The 18,045-nt window shown below is 51.1% G+C and overlaps 1 protein-coding gene across 2 annotated transcripts; it reads left to right on the plus strand.

The window, feature by feature from the left end:
- Positions 3,236 to 17,266, plus strand: IL10RA (interleukin 10 receptor subunit alpha). 2 transcript variants are annotated; one of them, XM_005656637.3, is made up of 7 exons: positions 3,236 to 3,395; positions 5,451 to 5,565; positions 6,240 to 6,424; positions 7,591 to 7,760; positions 8,374 to 8,521; positions 10,684 to 10,805; positions 14,747 to 17,266. In XM_005656637.3, the coding sequence occupies exons 1-7, from the start codon at positions 3,329 to 3,331 to the stop codon at positions 15,668 to 15,670; spliced, it is 1,731 nt and encodes a 576-aa protein (XP_005656694.1). In that variant the 5' UTR covers positions 3,236 to 3,328; the 3' UTR covers positions 15,671 to 17,266. The 2 variants fall into 2 exon arrangements, with proteins under 2 accessions (XP_005656694.1, XP_020918566.1); XM_021062907.1 differs by lacking the exons at positions 3,236 to 3,395; positions 5,451 to 5,565; positions 6,240 to 6,424 and adding an exon at positions 6,871 to 7,164.

The raw sequence follows: 18,045 nt of genomic DNA on the forward strand, positions 1-18,045 counted from the left end.
AGCTCAAAATTTGTCCTAAAAATTTCCCAGTGTGGCCATGGGGGCAAGTGTCTACCTAGCCCTGCCCACATGTCCTCTGCTCCCACCCTCCCTCTTTCCGCAAACTTGGCCCTGAACTGTTCCTCCTCTCCAACTCCCACTGGCTCAACTCATTAGACACTTATCTTTCCAAGATCTCTTCCAAGATGGGAAAGGGCATTGTTTATAGGGTAGTAAAAGCATGAGCTCTGAAGTCCAACAGACCTGAGCTACAATTTTAGCTCTGCCATTCACTGGCTGAGTGATGCAGACAAGTGATGTAGGCCCCAACCTCACTCCCCCATAATCATAAAACATTAATAATTATATCAATCTCACCAGGGTAATAATAAGGTTAAATGAGACATTGTTTGCATGCTAATCAGGGTGGTTAGCACAGCTGCTATAACAAAAATTCCCAAATCTCAGAGGCTAGATACAACAAGAGTTCCCTCCTCCGAGTTCCCTCATGGTGCAGTGGATTGAGGATCTGGCACTGCCACAGCTGTGGTATCGGCTGTGGCTGCAGCGGGATTCACTTCCTGGCCCCGGGAACTTTCATACACCTCGAGTAGCTGCCTCCCTCCAAAAAAAGAGTTCTCTTCACTCAAGTCATAAGTTGATGCAGATTGGGTGTCTCTCCTGCATAGCTCCTCTCTAAGAGGTGATTCAGGGTCCCCGGCTCCTTCCATCCCCGTGGAGTCCTACACGGGGCTCCCTCCACTGGCTGACAGAATAGCAAAGACAGAGTCAGAGGCTGGGCGGGAAGTGGCACCCAGCAATTCAACTTCACTTTGGCTAAAACCCAGTCACATACTCCACATAATTGCAAGACAAGCTGGGAAATACGGTTGTCCTGGGTACCCAGGAAAAGGAAATAGAATTGCTCACCATCTAGCAGGTCTCCGCTACAATATTTAAGCATTTAGCACAATGACTGATACACAGCAAAAGTTTAATAAACAAAAGATACTGTTATAATTACTTCCTCCTATTACTTATCCTGATACTGGTATGAATACTAGAAACCACTGAACCTTAGGTGGACTTTTCAGAACACTAAGAATGAATAACTGCATACAAACCAAAACAATGTATTAATTTCTTTTTTAAAAAAAAAAGAGAGATGGTAATCATAGATGTGACAAAGCTCCTGTTCTAGGTGCTTTCTTTTAAAGATACACTAGAATAGGCCACATCCAAATGCTGACTCTGCCCTTAGCAAAACAGTCACCTATGTCAGCCATGGTGGTTTTCTCTTCTAATACAGGAGTGCTGATTTCGCCACTTTACAGGGTTCTTCAAAAAATAGATTCCCTCATGTCTAAACATATACTTCCCTCAGTCTGGAACACTCTCCCTATCCACTCTTCACCCAGCTACCTCCTATTCACTCCTCAGGTCTCAGCTTGATGTCACCTTCCCCAGGAAGCCTTCTTTATCCTTGACCCCATGTTTCCTGTCCCTGCGTTAGCCTGTACTTCCCTTCCCAGAGCACTTACCACAACATGTTAAAAGTCTCTGTTCACTTTCTCTGTCTAGCTGAGTGTGCATTTCTTGAGGGAAGGGGCCTTGTATTCATCACCATTTCATCCCCAGCCTCAATAATGTGCAGGCACATAATATCCCCAAGCTCATAATGATTTACAGTAAATGTATGTCCTATGAATAAATTAAGGATCCTGACCCTTCTTCAAATTGGTAAGTCAGGAGTTCCCACTGTGGCTCAGCAGAAACAAATCTGACTAGTATCCACAAGGAGGTGGTTTCAACCCCTGGCCTCGCTCGGTGGGTTAAGGATCCAGTATTGCTGTGAGTTGCGATGTAGGTCACAGACACAGCTGGATCTGGTGCCGCTGTGGCTGTGGCGTAGGCCAGCAGCACAGCTCTGATTCAACCCCTAGTCTGGGAACCTCCATATGCCACGAGTGCGGCCCTAAAAAAGGACAAAAATAAAAATTAATTAAAATAGTTTAAAAAATGGTAAGGCAGTATAGACTTGTAAACACAACTCAACATTAAACTAGAAGTAAAGACAAATTCAGATACAGTGCAGTGTACGCCTCCTTATAAAGGTCAAAGGGAACTAAAAAGTCATTTCAGAGAGTAGCCACACCCTGGGTCATGCCTGGGTACTTCTGAGCAATTTGCTACCTCTTAATCTCTCAGATGAGCAACAGAGGATGCAAAAAAGTATCCTCATGCATTAAAAACCCTGGGACTCTTCCTCTGGGCCAGGGTGAGAGTGTGGCAACAAGAGCTGACCACTGAGGGTGGCCACGACTGACCATGCATCCTGCTGGGTTTGCATATACTTCCCCACTATCCATGCAGCTGGTGTATCCCTAACCTTCACCCACCACCATCAAAAAACAAGGTCTTTCTAGTTCCACTGTAGACCCTCAGACACAGGATGGGACTGGGAGGCTTCCCCATATACACAGTCTGAATCATGTCACCACCCAACAAAGGTGAAGCAGCAGTTTGTCTGGGTGCCCTGATATCTCCTGATATCTCCTGGGTGCACCTGGAGTGAAGTCAAGCTGAGCCAGTTGACAGAGGTGATGAGTGACTGCTGAGGTTTACCCAGTTTTCCCTGAGTGCTATTACCCAGCAAGGAAAAAAAAAAAAAGCTCTAAACATGGGATTTCAGGCAAATGAGAGAAACCAAAAAAGGCTGGAAGATGTCATAGGCGCCCCTTCCAGAACATTAAGCAGGTAGAGGACTGCCTATTTTACTGCTGGTTTAGCTCAGAGCTCTATACCAAATACTCTGGCAACACCAAAACTCACATGTGTCCTCTCACACTTCGCCGAGCGCCTGGGATAATCTCCTTCCCCAACTCCAAGCGGCCATGGATCCTAAACCTACTTGTCCTTACCTTACCGTCTGTTCTGACACCCTCACCCCACTTTCTGCGCCCACAGGGGCAAGGCAGTCCCGAACCCCCTGCGCTCAACACACACACACACCCCTCCGGGCTACCCAGACTGCTTTCGCCCGCTGGCACTGGTCGTTCCCAGGGGGTGAGCGTTGTCCCGCACCCGCCCCAGGACAGCAGGCACCCGCCCTGCCCCTGTTTCCTCTCCACTGGCCTGAGTTGTCCTCGCTCGGCTGCTGCTCTGGCTCCCGGACGCCGCGGCTCGTGGGCGTGGCTCTCGAGGCCCCGCCCTTCTGACGTCAGCCCCGCGGGGGGCGGGCGGGGCTGGTGACCCGAGCTTTCAGTCTCAGCTCAGCAGAGCAGCGGCAGGAGGCGCGCATCCCGGCTCCGGCTTCTGCTCCCGCTCCGGAGGATGAGGCGCTCTCAGGATGCTGCCGCTCCTGGTAGTGCCGCTGGCGATGTTCCTGTGCCTGCTTCTAGGCTCCTGCGCGCACGGTAAGGATCCAGGGTCTAGCCCGGCCCTGCCCTCTCTGCGCCCGCCACGCTCCTTCTCCCACCCGTCGTCAGTCACCCCTACGTTGAAGTTCTGTGTACCACGGAGAACCCCGTCTGGCTGGCCCTTGCCGGAGAGGGGCTCCCATTTTCTCCCGCCTCCCCTGATCTCCCTCATTCTGGCCAGCCTGGGTCTCAGGCTCGCCCGTTGTGGAAGTGGAAGAGGCTGAGATTGATGGGGGAGTGGGGAAGTGTAGGTAGAGAAGTTAAATAACCCCACCACCACCACCGTCCACCCACCTCCCTGTGAGTCATAAATTTATCCTCGACTTTTTTCTGCTTAAAATGCTGGGACCGTTTCTCCCTCTGGGGAATTACTTTGATTCAGCCTGAGTTTACCTTCCCTTAGCTCTCTGATTAACCCCTTGCTGCTCCATGCCATCTCACCCCCATCTCAGCTCTTATCTCCCACTATCCCTGTCACCTCCATCGGATCATCCATTCTCCTTCTTTAGCCTCTAATGCTCTGGCCCTGACATCTGCCTCCCTCCTCCCTACTGCTACCCCTTAGCTGTCCTAACCCAGCCAGAAAGTTTCTGCAACTGAGAAGAGCAAACCCTGGAGAGAGAGAAAGAGAATGAAAGGGTGGGGAGTTGGAGGGACCAGGAGCAGAGGCAGGGAGAGCAGGGCCTGAAAGCACTTCTACAGTGACGCCAGAATACAAAGTAAGATATGTGGTCACCAGTCACATGACCGAGAGCTGGAGTCGGGGACATGCAGCCCAAACACCACAAAGACCCACTGCATTTTTTCACTTTCCATCTAGTGTTTTGAAATCGAGACATAGACTTGAAGATCAAAGACAGTACAGGAAAGAAAGCAAGGGACAGGAACAGATGTGCTTACTAAGTGAGAATGACAGAAAAAAAAAAAAAGCAAGCATTATTAGAAAGATGAGAAGCTGGAGTACAAGGGAAGCCTGGGAATCACTGTCAGATGAAGAGACAGTAAGGGATCAGGGAGGAGAGAAGAAGAACTGACTGTGGGTATTGGCCTAGACCTTCATTGCACTTGATCGGCAAGACTCTTAAAGTAGATGTACTTATCACACATTCTTAAAATGAGAGCACAGGTTCAGCGAGGTTAAATAATGTCCCAAGTCACACTGGCAAGTACTAGTTTGAGGTTCTTGAAGTTAGAACTTCCCGTGGGGAATGGTGTGGGGGTGGGAGGGGAAGACAGGAGATGGAGGTGGGCATTGGTATTTAGTATCTCACCTTGGAGCCAAGGGTGTCAGCTCTTTGCAGGAACATCCTCAGCCCAGTCTAGAACCAGGACTGCCTGTCCTCACATGCCCTGCGGCTGGGCATCTGGCTCTGGTAAAGCCCTCCTCAAAGCTGGCGAATGGGGCAAGCCCTCAGCTTGGGGTTCCGTGAAGAGCAACAGATAGATGCCAAGACACAGGGTATCTGTGTACCCAAAGAACTCCAGAGAAGAGGGCCTGGGGTTAGGGCAGGGGCTGAGGCCAGGATGGGGCCAGGTGTGGGGCTGGATCAGACACAGGCATTGGGCAGAGCCAGGGACTCTCTCATCTGAGAGCTCATGGTGAGCCTGCCTTAGCCCTTAGCCCCTGCCCTCTTGCCTGGGATGTATCTTACCTTGCTTGGCTCTCCTCACCCAGCAGCACTTCTGCTTCTGACCACAGACAGCACAGGACAGTGATTAAAGGACATGCACTAGCTCTGGGATCAGACACCTTTGGCTTCAAGGGCCCACTTTACCCCTTACTATCCCCATTGGGCCTGGGCAAGTCACTTGACCCTCTGAGCCTTCATTTCTTCTCTGGTAAAATTGGGGTGATCAATGTCTTCCTAGTAGGACTATTGTAATAATTAAATGAGACAATATATGTAAAGTCCTTAGCTGAGTGCTTAGCTCAAGGTCAAGTGCTCAGTAAAGGGGAGCTATGAGAATGCTTGCCATCATCATCAACTCCTCCCTGAGGGAGGGAGTGGGCTCTGCTGGCTCCAGTACTGACACTCTTCTCCCTGCGGACAGAACTGCCCAAGCCTCCATCTGTGTGGTTTGAAGCAGAATTTTTCCACCACGTCCTCCATTGGACACCCAGCCCGAATCAGTCTGAAAGTACCTACTATGAAGTGGAGCTCCAGAGGTAAGCAGAGGGGACGATGGGGAAAGGAGAGAGGTGGGTGAGGGAGTGGGTGAGTCCAGCCCCTTCTACCCGCTTGTTACTGAAGTGCCACCAGGAAGGACCCTGGCACATACCCATCAGTTGACAAGTACTGATTGAGTCTCGTATGTCCTGAGCAGTGTGCTGGGAGCTCTGGGGTGAGAAAGCCAAGGTGTTGCCTTTACCCTCAAGATTTTTCCATCTTATTGGGAAAACAGGAAAAAAGCATCCATAAACAGTTGGAGAACAAGGAAACCCTGAGGACTGCAGATGAAGCTGGGAGAAGGGAGGAAATGGGCTGTGTTGCAGGGGGTCGCAAATCTTCCTGGAGGAGCTGGGATGTGAGCTACTCATGTTCCAATATAAGGAACGAGGACCCCTTTTTTGTTTTTTCAAAGGGGTATTAAATCATGTATTGGTTACCCATGGTTATGGATGATAAGTAAACTTCATTCCTGTCTGTAACTTTATCTGGTACCATAATTCAGTTTAGATACATTGCATAGGCTATGCCAACAATTGGGATGCCCTGGGCTAGAGGGAATACCCTGAGTGCTGTACCATAAGAGCTCTCCCCTGGCCTCTTGCTTCCCTCCTGAAGGAGGTATGTCTGAGCATAAGTTCCCCTCCTAATACTTCCCCTAATACCTCCCCAGGTATGGAGATAAGCCCTGGAAGCCCATCCCCCATTGTAGCCAGACCCTAATGCTGTCCTGTGATCTCACCATGGAGACCCTGGATCTGTATCATAGCAATGGTTACCGAGCCAGAGTCCGGGCCGTGGACAAAAGCCAGCACTCCAACTGGACCTCTTCCAACACCCGCTTCTCTGTGGATGAAGGTGCTTCTCCTCCTCTGGGCCTAGAACATGGTCTCTTCCAGCCAGAAGCTCTAGTCTGGAACTTATCTCTCTGTTCCCATAGCTTGCCATGTCTGCCAGGCTTCCTGGCCGGAGACCTAGTTGCCCAAACAAGCTTGAATCAGGATTTTGCAGGTTTAGATGAAAATAGCCAAGTCGTTCAAGATTTAAAAGGGGGAGTTTCCATCGTGGCTCAGCAGTTAATGAATATGACTGGCATCCATAAGGACACGGGTTCAATCCCTGGCCTCGCTCAGTGGGTTAAGTATCTGGCTATGCCGTCAGCTGTGGTGCAGGTCAAAGATTCAGCTCAGACCCTCTGTTGCTGTGGCTGTGGTATAGGCTGGCAGCTATAGCTACAGCTCCGATTCGACCCCTGGCCTGGGAACCTCCATATGCCATGGATGCGGCTGTAAAAAGCAAAAAAAAAAAAAAAAAAAAAAAAAAAAAATTAAAAGGGAACTGGAGTTGTTTATCCTCCAGAAGAGAAGTCTTGGGGTGAGTTGGGGGTGCATAATCACGAGGTCAGTCTATGCACTTTTAGGGTTCTATGAGAGGAAGTGAATCCCTAAGCGCTCAGCATAGGACAGCAAGCAGTAGGCAGAATTTGGACCAGATCCTCCCCACTTTAGGACTGAAACTCGGCAGTCAGGGTGTGAGGCTTTGGAGCAGGGAGGTGCTCCTGAAGCAACGTTGGGAGTTTCTCTCTGCAGAGACTGAAGGCAAGGCTAAGCCCCAAACTTGCTGGGATTCTCTGATTTTGCAGATCAGGACTGATCAGCTTTATTCGTGGGGCAGGCCTGCTCTGCAGAACGCAGGATCAGAACAATGCTCTTGGAGGTCACTGGCTCCCAAACGGCGGCCCACAGGCCACTCCTCCACTGGCTGCAGAACCAGTACCTGAGGAGTGTGTTTAAAATAGTTATTTCCAGGGCCCAGCTTCTAAAATTCAGGTTCACTCTGCCTCGTGTGGGCCCAGGCATCTGTGTTTTTAACCTGCTCCCCGGAAATCCTTAGGCTCTGCTAGGTTGGGAAACCTGTGGTCCAGGTTTCAGGGTGGATAAAGCTTGACCCTGGAGGCCAGGCATGGATGGGGCGCCCAGGCCCTCCCCAGCCTGCAGGCCTCATGGTTCTGTCTCTCCACTCAGTGACTCTGACGGTTGACAGCGTGACGCTCGAGGTGCACAACGGCATCATCCTGGGAACGATCAAGCCCCCCAGGCCCAAGATTGCCCCCGCAGGTGATACATATGAGACCATCTTCCACGACTTCCGGGAGTATGAGATTGAGGTTCGCAAGGTACCAGGACCCTATAAGGTATGGGATTTCCCAGGGCCACGCCTCCCCGTCCCCTGGGCTGGAAGTGCTTTTTTTGTGCACCCCTGGGGACCTCTTCCCACAGAGTCGAGAGAGGTTGGGAGGGGAGAGGAGATGGCCTCAGCCTGCAAACCTGTGTTTCTGCCAGGTGGCAGGGAAGACAGTGCCTACTAGGTGTAGGGCAGCACAGGAAACATTTTATAACAATTGTTTCCAATCCCCTTGCTGGTAGAAGTGTTGTTCCATTTTATAGGTGGGGAAGTGAGGCTCCAAGAAGCAACGTAAATGCCCAGCACACCCCCCTAAGTGGGGGGATCTGGATTCTGCAAACTCCCCCCTCTTTCCCTGCCACTACAGTTGAGTCCAGCCCCTCTTCTGGGAAGGTCCTCCATATCTATAAACCCCCTCCTTTTCTCTTTTAGTACAAAATAAATCATAGTGACCACAGAGATCTTAGGCTGCGCTGATAACTCAGGGTTTGTTATCTTAGAAAAAAAAGGGCATTGAACGGGTGGGCCTGGAGCATCTCTAAAGGCCCCTCCAGCTCCCGCTTCCCATGCCAGGGACCAAGGCATTAACATTGTGTTCATTGTGATGGCTGTGTTCGTTTCAGTTCAAAGAGAAGGTACAACATGAAAACTTCAGCCTCCCCATCCTGAGAGGGCTGGGAGAATTGTGTGTCAGGGTGAAGCCGTCCATCATCTCCCGAACGAACAAGAAGGTCTGGTCCAAGGAGGAGTGCATCGTGCTCGCCCCCCAGTGTGAGTCTCGGCAGGGCTGCTGTCTGGGTGGGAGGGAGGCAGGAAGGGCTGCTCACCCCCAAAAAGCACCTGTCTTGAGGGCTGCTTGCTGATGACACAGGGCATTGTGCTAGGCGCACATAGCTCTCCATCCTTTTGTGCCCATTTTAAAGGTGAGGAAACTGAGGCTCAGTACCTATGAGCAACTTCCAGGGTATGGCCACAGATCCAGATCTCCCAGTCCCGCAGGCACTTTCACTGGAGCCCAGCTGCGCTCCTAGGACCCCACCCCCACCCCACTCCAGGCCCTACTCCCAGTCAGCTGTGGTGGTTCCTGTTTCTTACATTCCTCTGCTCTCTTTTTTTTTTTGGAGCTGAGGGCACCAAAGGCTTCTCAGAACTACCCTCCCCCACCTTGAGAGGAAGCAGAACTGAGCTGACTCCTCTCCATAGCTGCAAAAATCAACAAATACCAGGCCAGGCTCTCAGTCGAGTGCTGGGAAGGGGAGGGAGGGAAAGGGATATGGTTGGTGAAGGCTGTGGTCCTGGCCACAAGGATCTTACAGGAAGGAGTGTACCCGGCAAAAGCTGCATCTAGCAACTTAGCACAGTGTCTATCAAGTGCCCAGAGAATCATGGGAGTGCCCTCACAATGTGGGCAGCGTCCAGCAAAGACCAGAGGAATTCCTTCCATTTCTACAGTATGTTTCAGTTTATGGCAGACACTCACAAGCTCATTGTTGTTAAAGCCTCACTCACCTTGAAGCAGAGTAAAGCACTATCCATGTGCCAGGAGGCCTTAAAAGCATTTTCAGGAGTTCCTGCTGTGGTGCCGTAGGTTAAGAATCCGGCCGCAGAGGCTCAGGTCTCTCCAGAAGTGCCAGTTCAATCCCCTGCCCTGCACAGTGGGTTAAAGGATCCTGCATTGCCACAGAAGCTGTGGCACAGGATGCAGCTGTGGTTCTGATTCAATCCCCATATGCCACAGGTGTGGCCATTTAAAAAAAAAAAAAAGATTTTTAGCATTCACTCACTGTTATGGCAATAGATTTGTGTATAGGTCTGGGTTCAAATGTCAGCCACTTTACCTCTTATGAAATATATCTCATTGGGCAACTTAACCTTTCTGGGCCTCAAGATGCTAATCTATAAAAATAGGGACGATAATAGTATTTGCCTCCTATGGTTGTTATAAGGATCAGATGCCATATAAGTACAGTTGTCCCCTTCCCCAATCAGAGGGGCCTACGTTCCAAGATCCCCAGTGAATGTGTGAAAGCATAGATATATTCTGTTTTTTCCTATGCGTATGTACCTATGATAAAGTTTAATATATAAATTAAAGAGAATTTTAAGAAAATGTCCAAATGGCCAACATCGCTATTCATAACACGTTGGGACCATTAAGAAGTGAAATAAAGTTTACTTGAACAGAAGCATCAGATATCACGACGGTCCATCTGATAACTGAGATAGCCACTAAGTGACTCAGGGGCAGGATCCGCTGGACAAAGGGATGATTCACGTCCCGGGCAGAGGCGGGTAGACACAGCGGGACAGTGGGAGATTTCATCACGCTACACAGGATGGAACACAGTTTCACGTATGAATTATTTCTGGAGTTCTTCCATTTGCTATTTTGGGGCAGGTAACTCAAACTGCGGAAAGCAAAACCACAGACGAGGGGTGACTGTCACAAAGGGCTTGGTAGCTGAGAGGTACTGCCTACTTCCTGACCATCTATGAGGCAGGCACCATCATTGTGCCCATTTTATAGCTGGTAAAACCGAGGCCCAGAGAGGCTGAGTCATTTGTCCATAGCCTCCCAGCTCATAAGTGGCGGATCTGGGATTTGAACCCAGGTCTGGCTGCTCCCAGGACCTCCCATCTTACCTGTTTTATCATCCTGGCTCACTGCTCTATATGCCATTGTGTGAGGTATGTGCAGAGAGCTGGAAGCTCTCTCGTGTGTCTAGCGAGGGAATCCTTCAGGGAAGGAAGGCCAGCAGGGATTCCCAAGAACCCAGACATGGCCTCAGAGTTGTGGCCTCCGTGTTGCCTGGGGGATTGGGGTCACTCAGTCACTCACTGAGAGGCTCCTGAGAGTGGCCATGGGATCCCTGGGGACCGCCACTCCATGGACCACAGATCACAGAGACAAACCCGTCTCTCTGGGCCTGCAGATTTCACTGTGACCAACCTCAGCATCTTCTTCACCTTTGTCCTGCTGCTGTACGGAGCCCTGGCCTACTGCCTGGCCCTCCAGCTGTACGTGCGGCGCCGGGGGAAGCTGCCCACCGTCCTGGTGAGTCTCACAGAGAAGCCACTGCTACATCCTTCCTGGCCCCCCCCAGGACTCTGTGGGAGTCAGGGACTGCCCTCCTGACATTCTCAGAGGCAGCTTGGGGGTGGAGGGAGGACTTTGCTTGCCAAGCTCAGTGCCAAGAATGTTGCCTTCTAGTGGTCCAGATAAGACACTGGGTACGGAGTCATTGCACACACCCCCACATCATTCTTTCACTGTTAGCTAATAATTGGCTGTGGACCAGCCCCTTGGAGTCAGGTACAGTTATTATCTTCACTTTGCAACCAAGGAGACTGAGGCTTAGAGAGACTGTTCCGTGCAGGGGAGCCCACAGCCAGGAAGAGTCAGGGCCAGAGCCCAGCTTTTCCCAACCCTAGAGGCTGGTGATGGGTGCTCTGGGAGAGGACGACAGAGGGCTGGTGTCAGGGTGGGAGGGAGCAGAGTGGAGAGGTGATGCTGAGGAGGGCTTCTCAGAGAAGGCCAGCACCTCCGGCCCATCCTAGAGGGTCTCCTTTTACCACCCAGGGCTGACGAATACTGCGTTTATTCAGCCAGCTTCCTAAATGCAGTTTGCGACATTGAGCAGCATTTCCAAACCTCAGCCCATCCATGGCCCGAGATTCAGACTGGACCAAAGATGGCCCCACAGCTGACATTCCTGTGCTGGTCCAGGACTTGGCAGGAAGGGTGAGCTCTGTCAGGGAGTAGGGGCCCAGGGAAGCTCACAGCTGGAAGGAGTCCCTCCACAGAGACCCCAGGATCTCCAGGAAAAATGAGAGAGGAGTTCCCATTGTGGCTCAGCAGCAACAAACCTGACTAGTATCCATGAGGACGCTGGTTCAATCCCTGGCCTCACTGGTGGGTTAAGGATCCAGAGTTGCTATGAGCTGTGGTGTAGGTCACAGATACAGCTCCAATCTTGTGTTGCTGTGGCTGTGGCGTGGGCTGGCAGCTGCAGCTCCGATTCAACCCCTAGCCTAGGAACTTCCATATGCCACAGATACAGCCCTAAAAAAAAAAAGCAAAAATAAATGTAAATAAATAAGTAGGTAAGTAAGTAAATAAATAAAGGGGAGAGACAAAGACCCTCTGAAATGATTTTGAATAAGAACTCCCAGGATGGGGATGCAGGGGAGAGGTGAGGGGTGGGGCTGCCTGGTGAGTGCACCCCAGGGCCTACCCTCAGGGGTCGGTAACAAGAAGGGGGGGTAGTTCCCATCGTGGCTCAGCAGCTAACAAACCCGTCTAGGATCCATGAGGATGAGGGTTCAATCCCTGGCCTCGCTCAATGGGTTAAGGATCCGGCATTGCCATGAGCTGTGGTGTAGGTCACAGACAAGCCTCAGATCTGGCATTGCTGTGACTGCGGCATAGGCCAACAGCTGCAGCTCCAATTCAACCCCTAGCCTGGGAACTTCCATATGCCATGGGTGTGGCCCTAAAAAAAATAAAGAAAGCAAGCAAGCAAGCAGAGGGGGTGGGAGAGGGCTGGTCCTGGTACTCTGGATGGGAGAGTCTTGCTTGGGCTGGAGGAAAGGTATCTGGAAGAGTGAGGTGGCAACTGAGCTGCCGTCACTAAGCCCCTACAACATGCAAACTGTTGTGTGGAAAGCAGCTGAGTAGTGTGGCCACTGGCCCCAAAGGGCTTGATTCCTGTCTGGTGGGGCGGCCCACATATGAACTATTAACTTTAATGCAGGCCAGTGAAATAGACATAGACGAGATGATAAGCAGCCTCTGAGGGTTTTGCTTGCTTCTGTATGTTTGGATTACAGAACTGAGTTGTCCGTGGGAGTTTTCTCCTCCTCAGGATAAATCCAGCTCAGTTTCTTTCCTCTGATGATCATGGTCATAATTAACTCTATACGTAATTGTGCACAAGGACTTTCACAGGCACTGGCTTCTTCTCATCCATTAGCTGCTTTGATTTTTCAATAGTATGTATATCTGTATAACTATAAATAGAGTAAAATCCGTTGAATTATTTTAAAAAATGTATCAAAGGAAGCATTATTGAACAAGTGGGGGTTACACATTAGGACAGTTAAGGACCAGTCCCAGGTTTGTTCTTTGCTGCTGTGTGACTGCAGGCAAATCATTTAACTTCTCTAAAGTTCAGTTTTCTCCTCTAGGAAATAGAAATAATGGTTATTCTTTAGAGAATGATTGGAGAGTAAAATTCAACTCACCAAGTGTGTCTGAGTGCTTTCTCTGTACCAGGCACTGTTCTAAGTACATTACGTGCATGAACCACAACACGAGGAGGCGGTACTGTCATCATTTCTATTTTAAGGAGGAGGCGCTAAAGGACAGAGAGGATAGGTAATTCGGCCAAGGTGACACAGCTGATAAGAGGCAGAGCTGGGATTTGAACCCAGGAAGTCTGGTTCCAAGATACATAATCACAACCTATGTGATATCAATAGAAAGTGAACCAGTAAGAGCTGCCTTAGAATCATCACGTCCAAAGGGAATCAGGACTCATGTGCAACAGTGAGTCAGTTAAGTCTGTCAACAAACCTTAGGAGTGCTTACCTTGTGCCAGCTCAGTTTAAGCTCTGGGAACAAAGTGGCCAACAAGACCAGATGGCTCCTGCCCTCCAGAAGCTTCTCTCCTGTTGGGGGTGGGAAGTGAATATATGTATATGTGCACATGGGGGCACAGAAGACAAACAAAAATAACTCCTGAAACTAAGTGCTAGGAAAAAATAAACTAGGCTGATGGGAAGAGAGTGTCTAGAGCACTGCTTTAGCAGGGGTGATTGGGAGAGCCTCTCTAAGGAGAGGATATCTGAGCCAAACCTGAATAATAAGGATATAGCCATACAAAGGCTAAGAAAAGAGTATTCTAGCCAGAAGAAGCAGCCTGTGCAAAGGCCCTGCAACGGTGCTGCACTGATGTGTTCTGGAGCAGAAGGAACACCAGTGTGGCTGGTGCAGAAGAGCAAGGAGGAGAGGGGTGCCAACTTCCCTGGGACTGTTGACAGTTAATGGGGAGCAGGGCCTCCTCCACTGCTAGTTCTGTGCTTGTTGTGCTGTCTCATGCTGCAGCCATGCTGTGTTGTATGGGTCACACTCAGGGAGTGGAGAAATGAACTTGGTGTCTCACATCAGGCATTTTAAAAGACAAAGTGGGAGTTCCCATCGTGGCTCAAGGGTTAACAAATCCGACTAGGAACCACGAGGTTGCGGGTTCGATCCCTGGCCTTGCTCAGTGGGTTAAGGATCCGGCGTTGCGTGAGCTGTGGTGTAAGTTGCAGACGTGGCTCGGATCCCGCGTTGCTGTGGCTGTGGCATAGGCCAGCGGCTACAGCTCCGATTCGACCCCTAGCCTGGGAACCTCCACATGCCACGGGAGCAGCCCAAGAAATGGCAAAAAGACCAAAAAAAAAAAAAATTTAAAAAGACAAGTGAACAGAATGGGACAGGACAGAAGGTGATAGATCATGGTGCACAGGTTCTAACAGTAAATACTATTTTGTGAAATTGGTTTTAGCTATGTATTAGTTATATATTTATGGGCTATTTCTATGCAGGTTATTACGGAACACATTTCCTACTGGGGGGGAGCACATTTCTAGATCCCGATGGGGTCCAGCCTGCTCTCAGGTTTGAGAAGCACAACTGATGGAGCCACCTAAGGCGAGTCACCTTGCCCTGCGGTCCCTCTGTCTGTCTGTCATTCTCCCTGAGCTCCGAGAACACAGGTTCTTCGGTATCTGGCCTGAGTCAAACCGAGAATTGGCAATCGGAGGAGAACTCAATTCTGAAACAAAACAAAACAAAACAAAAAAAAAAACAAGGGTTCCTCAGTTCATCCAGGCTCCGCAGTAACCCCCTCTGTCGGAGCAGTGCCTCCTGGACCTGTGTACCTGGTCACCCTGGGGTGGCTTCCTGCAAGTGGCCCTCCTGCCTCTCTCACTCTGCTCTCTCCTCCTCAGGTCTTCAACGATCCCAGTCCCTTCAGCCTCACCGGCCGGCTTGCCCCCTCGGAGACTCAGGATATCATCCACCCCCTTGACGAGGAGGCCTTCCCCAAGGTGTCCCCAGAGCTGAGGAACTCGGAACTGCACGGCAGCACGGACAGTGGATTTGGCAGTGCCAAGCCATCCCTGCAGGCGGATGAGCCCCAGTTCCTCCTCTCTGCCCCCAACCCCCAGGCCGAGGAGACTCTGGGAACGGAGGCGCCCCTGTCGCCAGAGAACAGCTGCAGCAGTGGTGGCGGCAGCAGTACTGACAGCGGGATCTGCTTGCAGGAGCCCAGCCCGAGTCCTGGCACAGAGCCCAGCTGGGAGCTGCCAGCAGGGAGCAACAGCCGGAACCAGGATGACAGTGGCATTGGCCTGGTCCAGAACTCTGAGGGGAAGCCTGAGGATGCTCGGGGTGGCTCAGCTGTGGGCCACACTAGTCCCCTGGGACCTGAGATGCCGGCAGAAGACCCAGCCGCAGAGGCCTTCCGGGGCTACCTGAAGCAGACCCAGTGCACAGAGGAGAAGGCAGCCAGTGCCAGCGGCCTGGAAGAAGAGTCTTCCTCAACAGATGGCCTCGGTCCCAAATTCAGGACATGCCTGGAGGCTGAGGAAGGCTGGCCTCTACCAGCCTTGGCCAAGGGCTACTTGAAACAGGACCCCTCAGAAATCTCTCTCACTCCCTCAGGGGCTCCAGCTGGACAGTGGAACCAACCAGCTGAGGATTGGCCACTCCTGCACCTGACCAGCTGTGGTGACCTCGGAACATCTGGCTGGAGCTTTGCCCATGAACTTGCCCCTCTGGACTGCGTGGAAGCCCCGGGTGGTCTTGTGGGCAGCTTTGACTCAGACCTGGTCACCCTGCCACTGATCTCCAGCCTGCACTCGAATGAGTGACACAGGCTGAGGGGCTGCTTTCGATCTCAGCCATACCCTGCCTGGACCCAGAGGGGGGGCCCCAGGAGACAGAAGGGAGGCACCAGGCTTTCCTGCAAGCCCAGCAGGGCTAAGCGCTAGCCAGGCCCCACAGGGGTCCAGGCGGGAGGACACTATCCCACTAACCCAGCACAGGGTACGTGGGTGGCATTGGCACGATTTGCAGACGGGGCCCTGCAGACTCTGGCAGAGGCGAGACAGGCAGGACAGAGGCCTCCTGCTCCTTGGGACTCTTTCTGTATTGCAAAGGATTATTCGTGCGGGGAATCATGGGGTTTTTTGGAGTTGTGGTGAGGCCACTGGGCTGAAGTCAGCTCAGAGAGCCAGGCCTCCTCGCCTAAGCCAGCCATGTGTCAGGGCCTCCAGCAGCATGGAGGTGGGAGGATGGAGGCTTCAGGACCTGGCTGCAGGGGCTGTTTCCAGGGGGAAAGGAAAGAGCAGGGGCCCAATGGGAGCTGAGCTCTAGAAGGGGGCTTCTGGCCCAGAACCCGTCTCTCTGGAAGCACCCTCCTTCCAGCAAACAGAGCGGCATCTCCAGGGGCCCTTACCTCACTCTGCTGCCCCTGCCCCCATCTTGCTGACAGTACCAGAGAGAACACAGGTGTTTGAATGGGTCAAAACTCAGCCCTCCAAGTGATCTCTGGGCTCAGGCAACACCTCATCCACCCAAGACGGTGAGAGTTGGGACCAGCACTTGTGTTTGTTGCTGATGTCCAGCTCGAGGACAGGGCACTGAGCTGGGACCTCTGTTCTCCCAGTGGTCAGTTGTGTGACCTTGGGCCAGCCTCTTCTCAGGGGGCCTCAGTTATCCTATCTGTGAAAGGGGGACACAGTCTATGGGGTGGCCTCCATGCTGGATATTTACCAAGCTGGCTGCTGGGGTAACATCTCCAACCCCGTCTGACCGTGGGCTGGGAGGAAGCAGACTGTGGAACCCACGTCTTCACACAGCCGGCTTCTTTCCCCTGCCGAGAGCTCCGATCTAGCAGGAGTCCATGGCATCCCGCTGAGAGAACTGCCCGACCCTGGCCCGGAAAGGGGGCAGGTGAGAGCTCTCCCTCTCCACAGTTTGGAATCTGTCTTCGAAGCCAGTTTACAGTGCCTAGGCAGGGAAGCTGGGAACGGTGACACGGGTTCTGTCCCCCCAGTTATCCTTGGCCTTGCATTCTCCACGGCATTCTGGGACTAGACATCAGGCCCAGGGAATCCAGCCAGGAGCCCCTCCACTCTGCCAAGAAGCTCATTGGTGCCAGGCTCAACTCCCTCAGTATTTTCTTGCAAGGTTTATTTATTGATTTTGTTCATTTATTTATTGAAGAGGCAGCATATTTCAGGAACCCAGGCAGTCTCATTCCAACTTCACTCTTTCTAGCCGTGCAACCTTGGGAAAAGCACTTTTCCTCATCTCTTTCTTCATCTGTGAAACCGGAAGATGTTACCTGGCTCGTTTCATTCATAGGAACGTAGATGTGAATATAACTTGAACCCAAAGCTCTGTAATTGAGTGATGTGTGTTTTTTCTTCTAATAAATTGTCAGGGGAGTTCTCTGAGGGCCGGGTAGGTTAAGGCTCCTGAGTTTTCACCCTGTGTCTCTCATAAGTGCTGCAGCACCGTTCGATCCCTGGCCTGGGAACTTCTGCATGTTACAGGTGTGGCAAAAAAGAGACAAGCGGGAAAAATGAGAGAGAACCTGAAATAAACATTGCAACTCTCATTTGAAAAAACAAATCGTCAGGACCGCAATAATCTCGGGAAACCAGTCAGGTTTCTGATGACTGCAGCAGTGGCTAGTTGGAGGCCTCAAGTTTTTGATGATGGAAAATGATAGTGCGTTAGATGTGTGATGTCACTTTAAGGTCCCAGGACTGAGAATTCAGCCTCAATCCAGGTGTAAGTCCTCATGCAAACATTTGTCGATGACCTTTGGCAAACTTTTCATCTTCTCTAAGTTCCGGTTTCCTCATCTATAAAATGGGAATAATAATTCCTCCTGGGGATGTCAGGAGGTTTAAATGGGATCACACATCAAGAACTTAATTCGCCGAGTGTGTGGTGGTCTGTGCATAGGTAGCTGTCATTGGCTTTTAAAGCTGTAAAAGGAAACAGTTTTTCTTGGAAACTGGGATGAAAATGAAAGTGATCGTGAAAATATATGTAAGTATATAACACAATTGCTGAAATGGTATGTAAGGCAAGATAACGAATGCAACGTAATGAGGATGTAATGTAACGAAAGAGAGTGAAAATGAGAGTAGGCAGAGGGTTCTTTAAGAAGATCGAAAAGGAAAGAGTCGAACGTAAAACAGTGTTTGGGATGTGAATTCTGACAACCTGC

Source organism: Sus scrofa, chromosome 9, assembly GCF_000003025.6.
Source record: "Sus scrofa isolate TJ Tabasco breed Duroc chromosome 9, Sscrofa11.1, whole genome shotgun sequence".
Taxonomy (NCBI): domain Eukaryota; kingdom Metazoa; phylum Chordata; class Mammalia; order Artiodactyla; family Suidae; genus Sus; species Sus scrofa.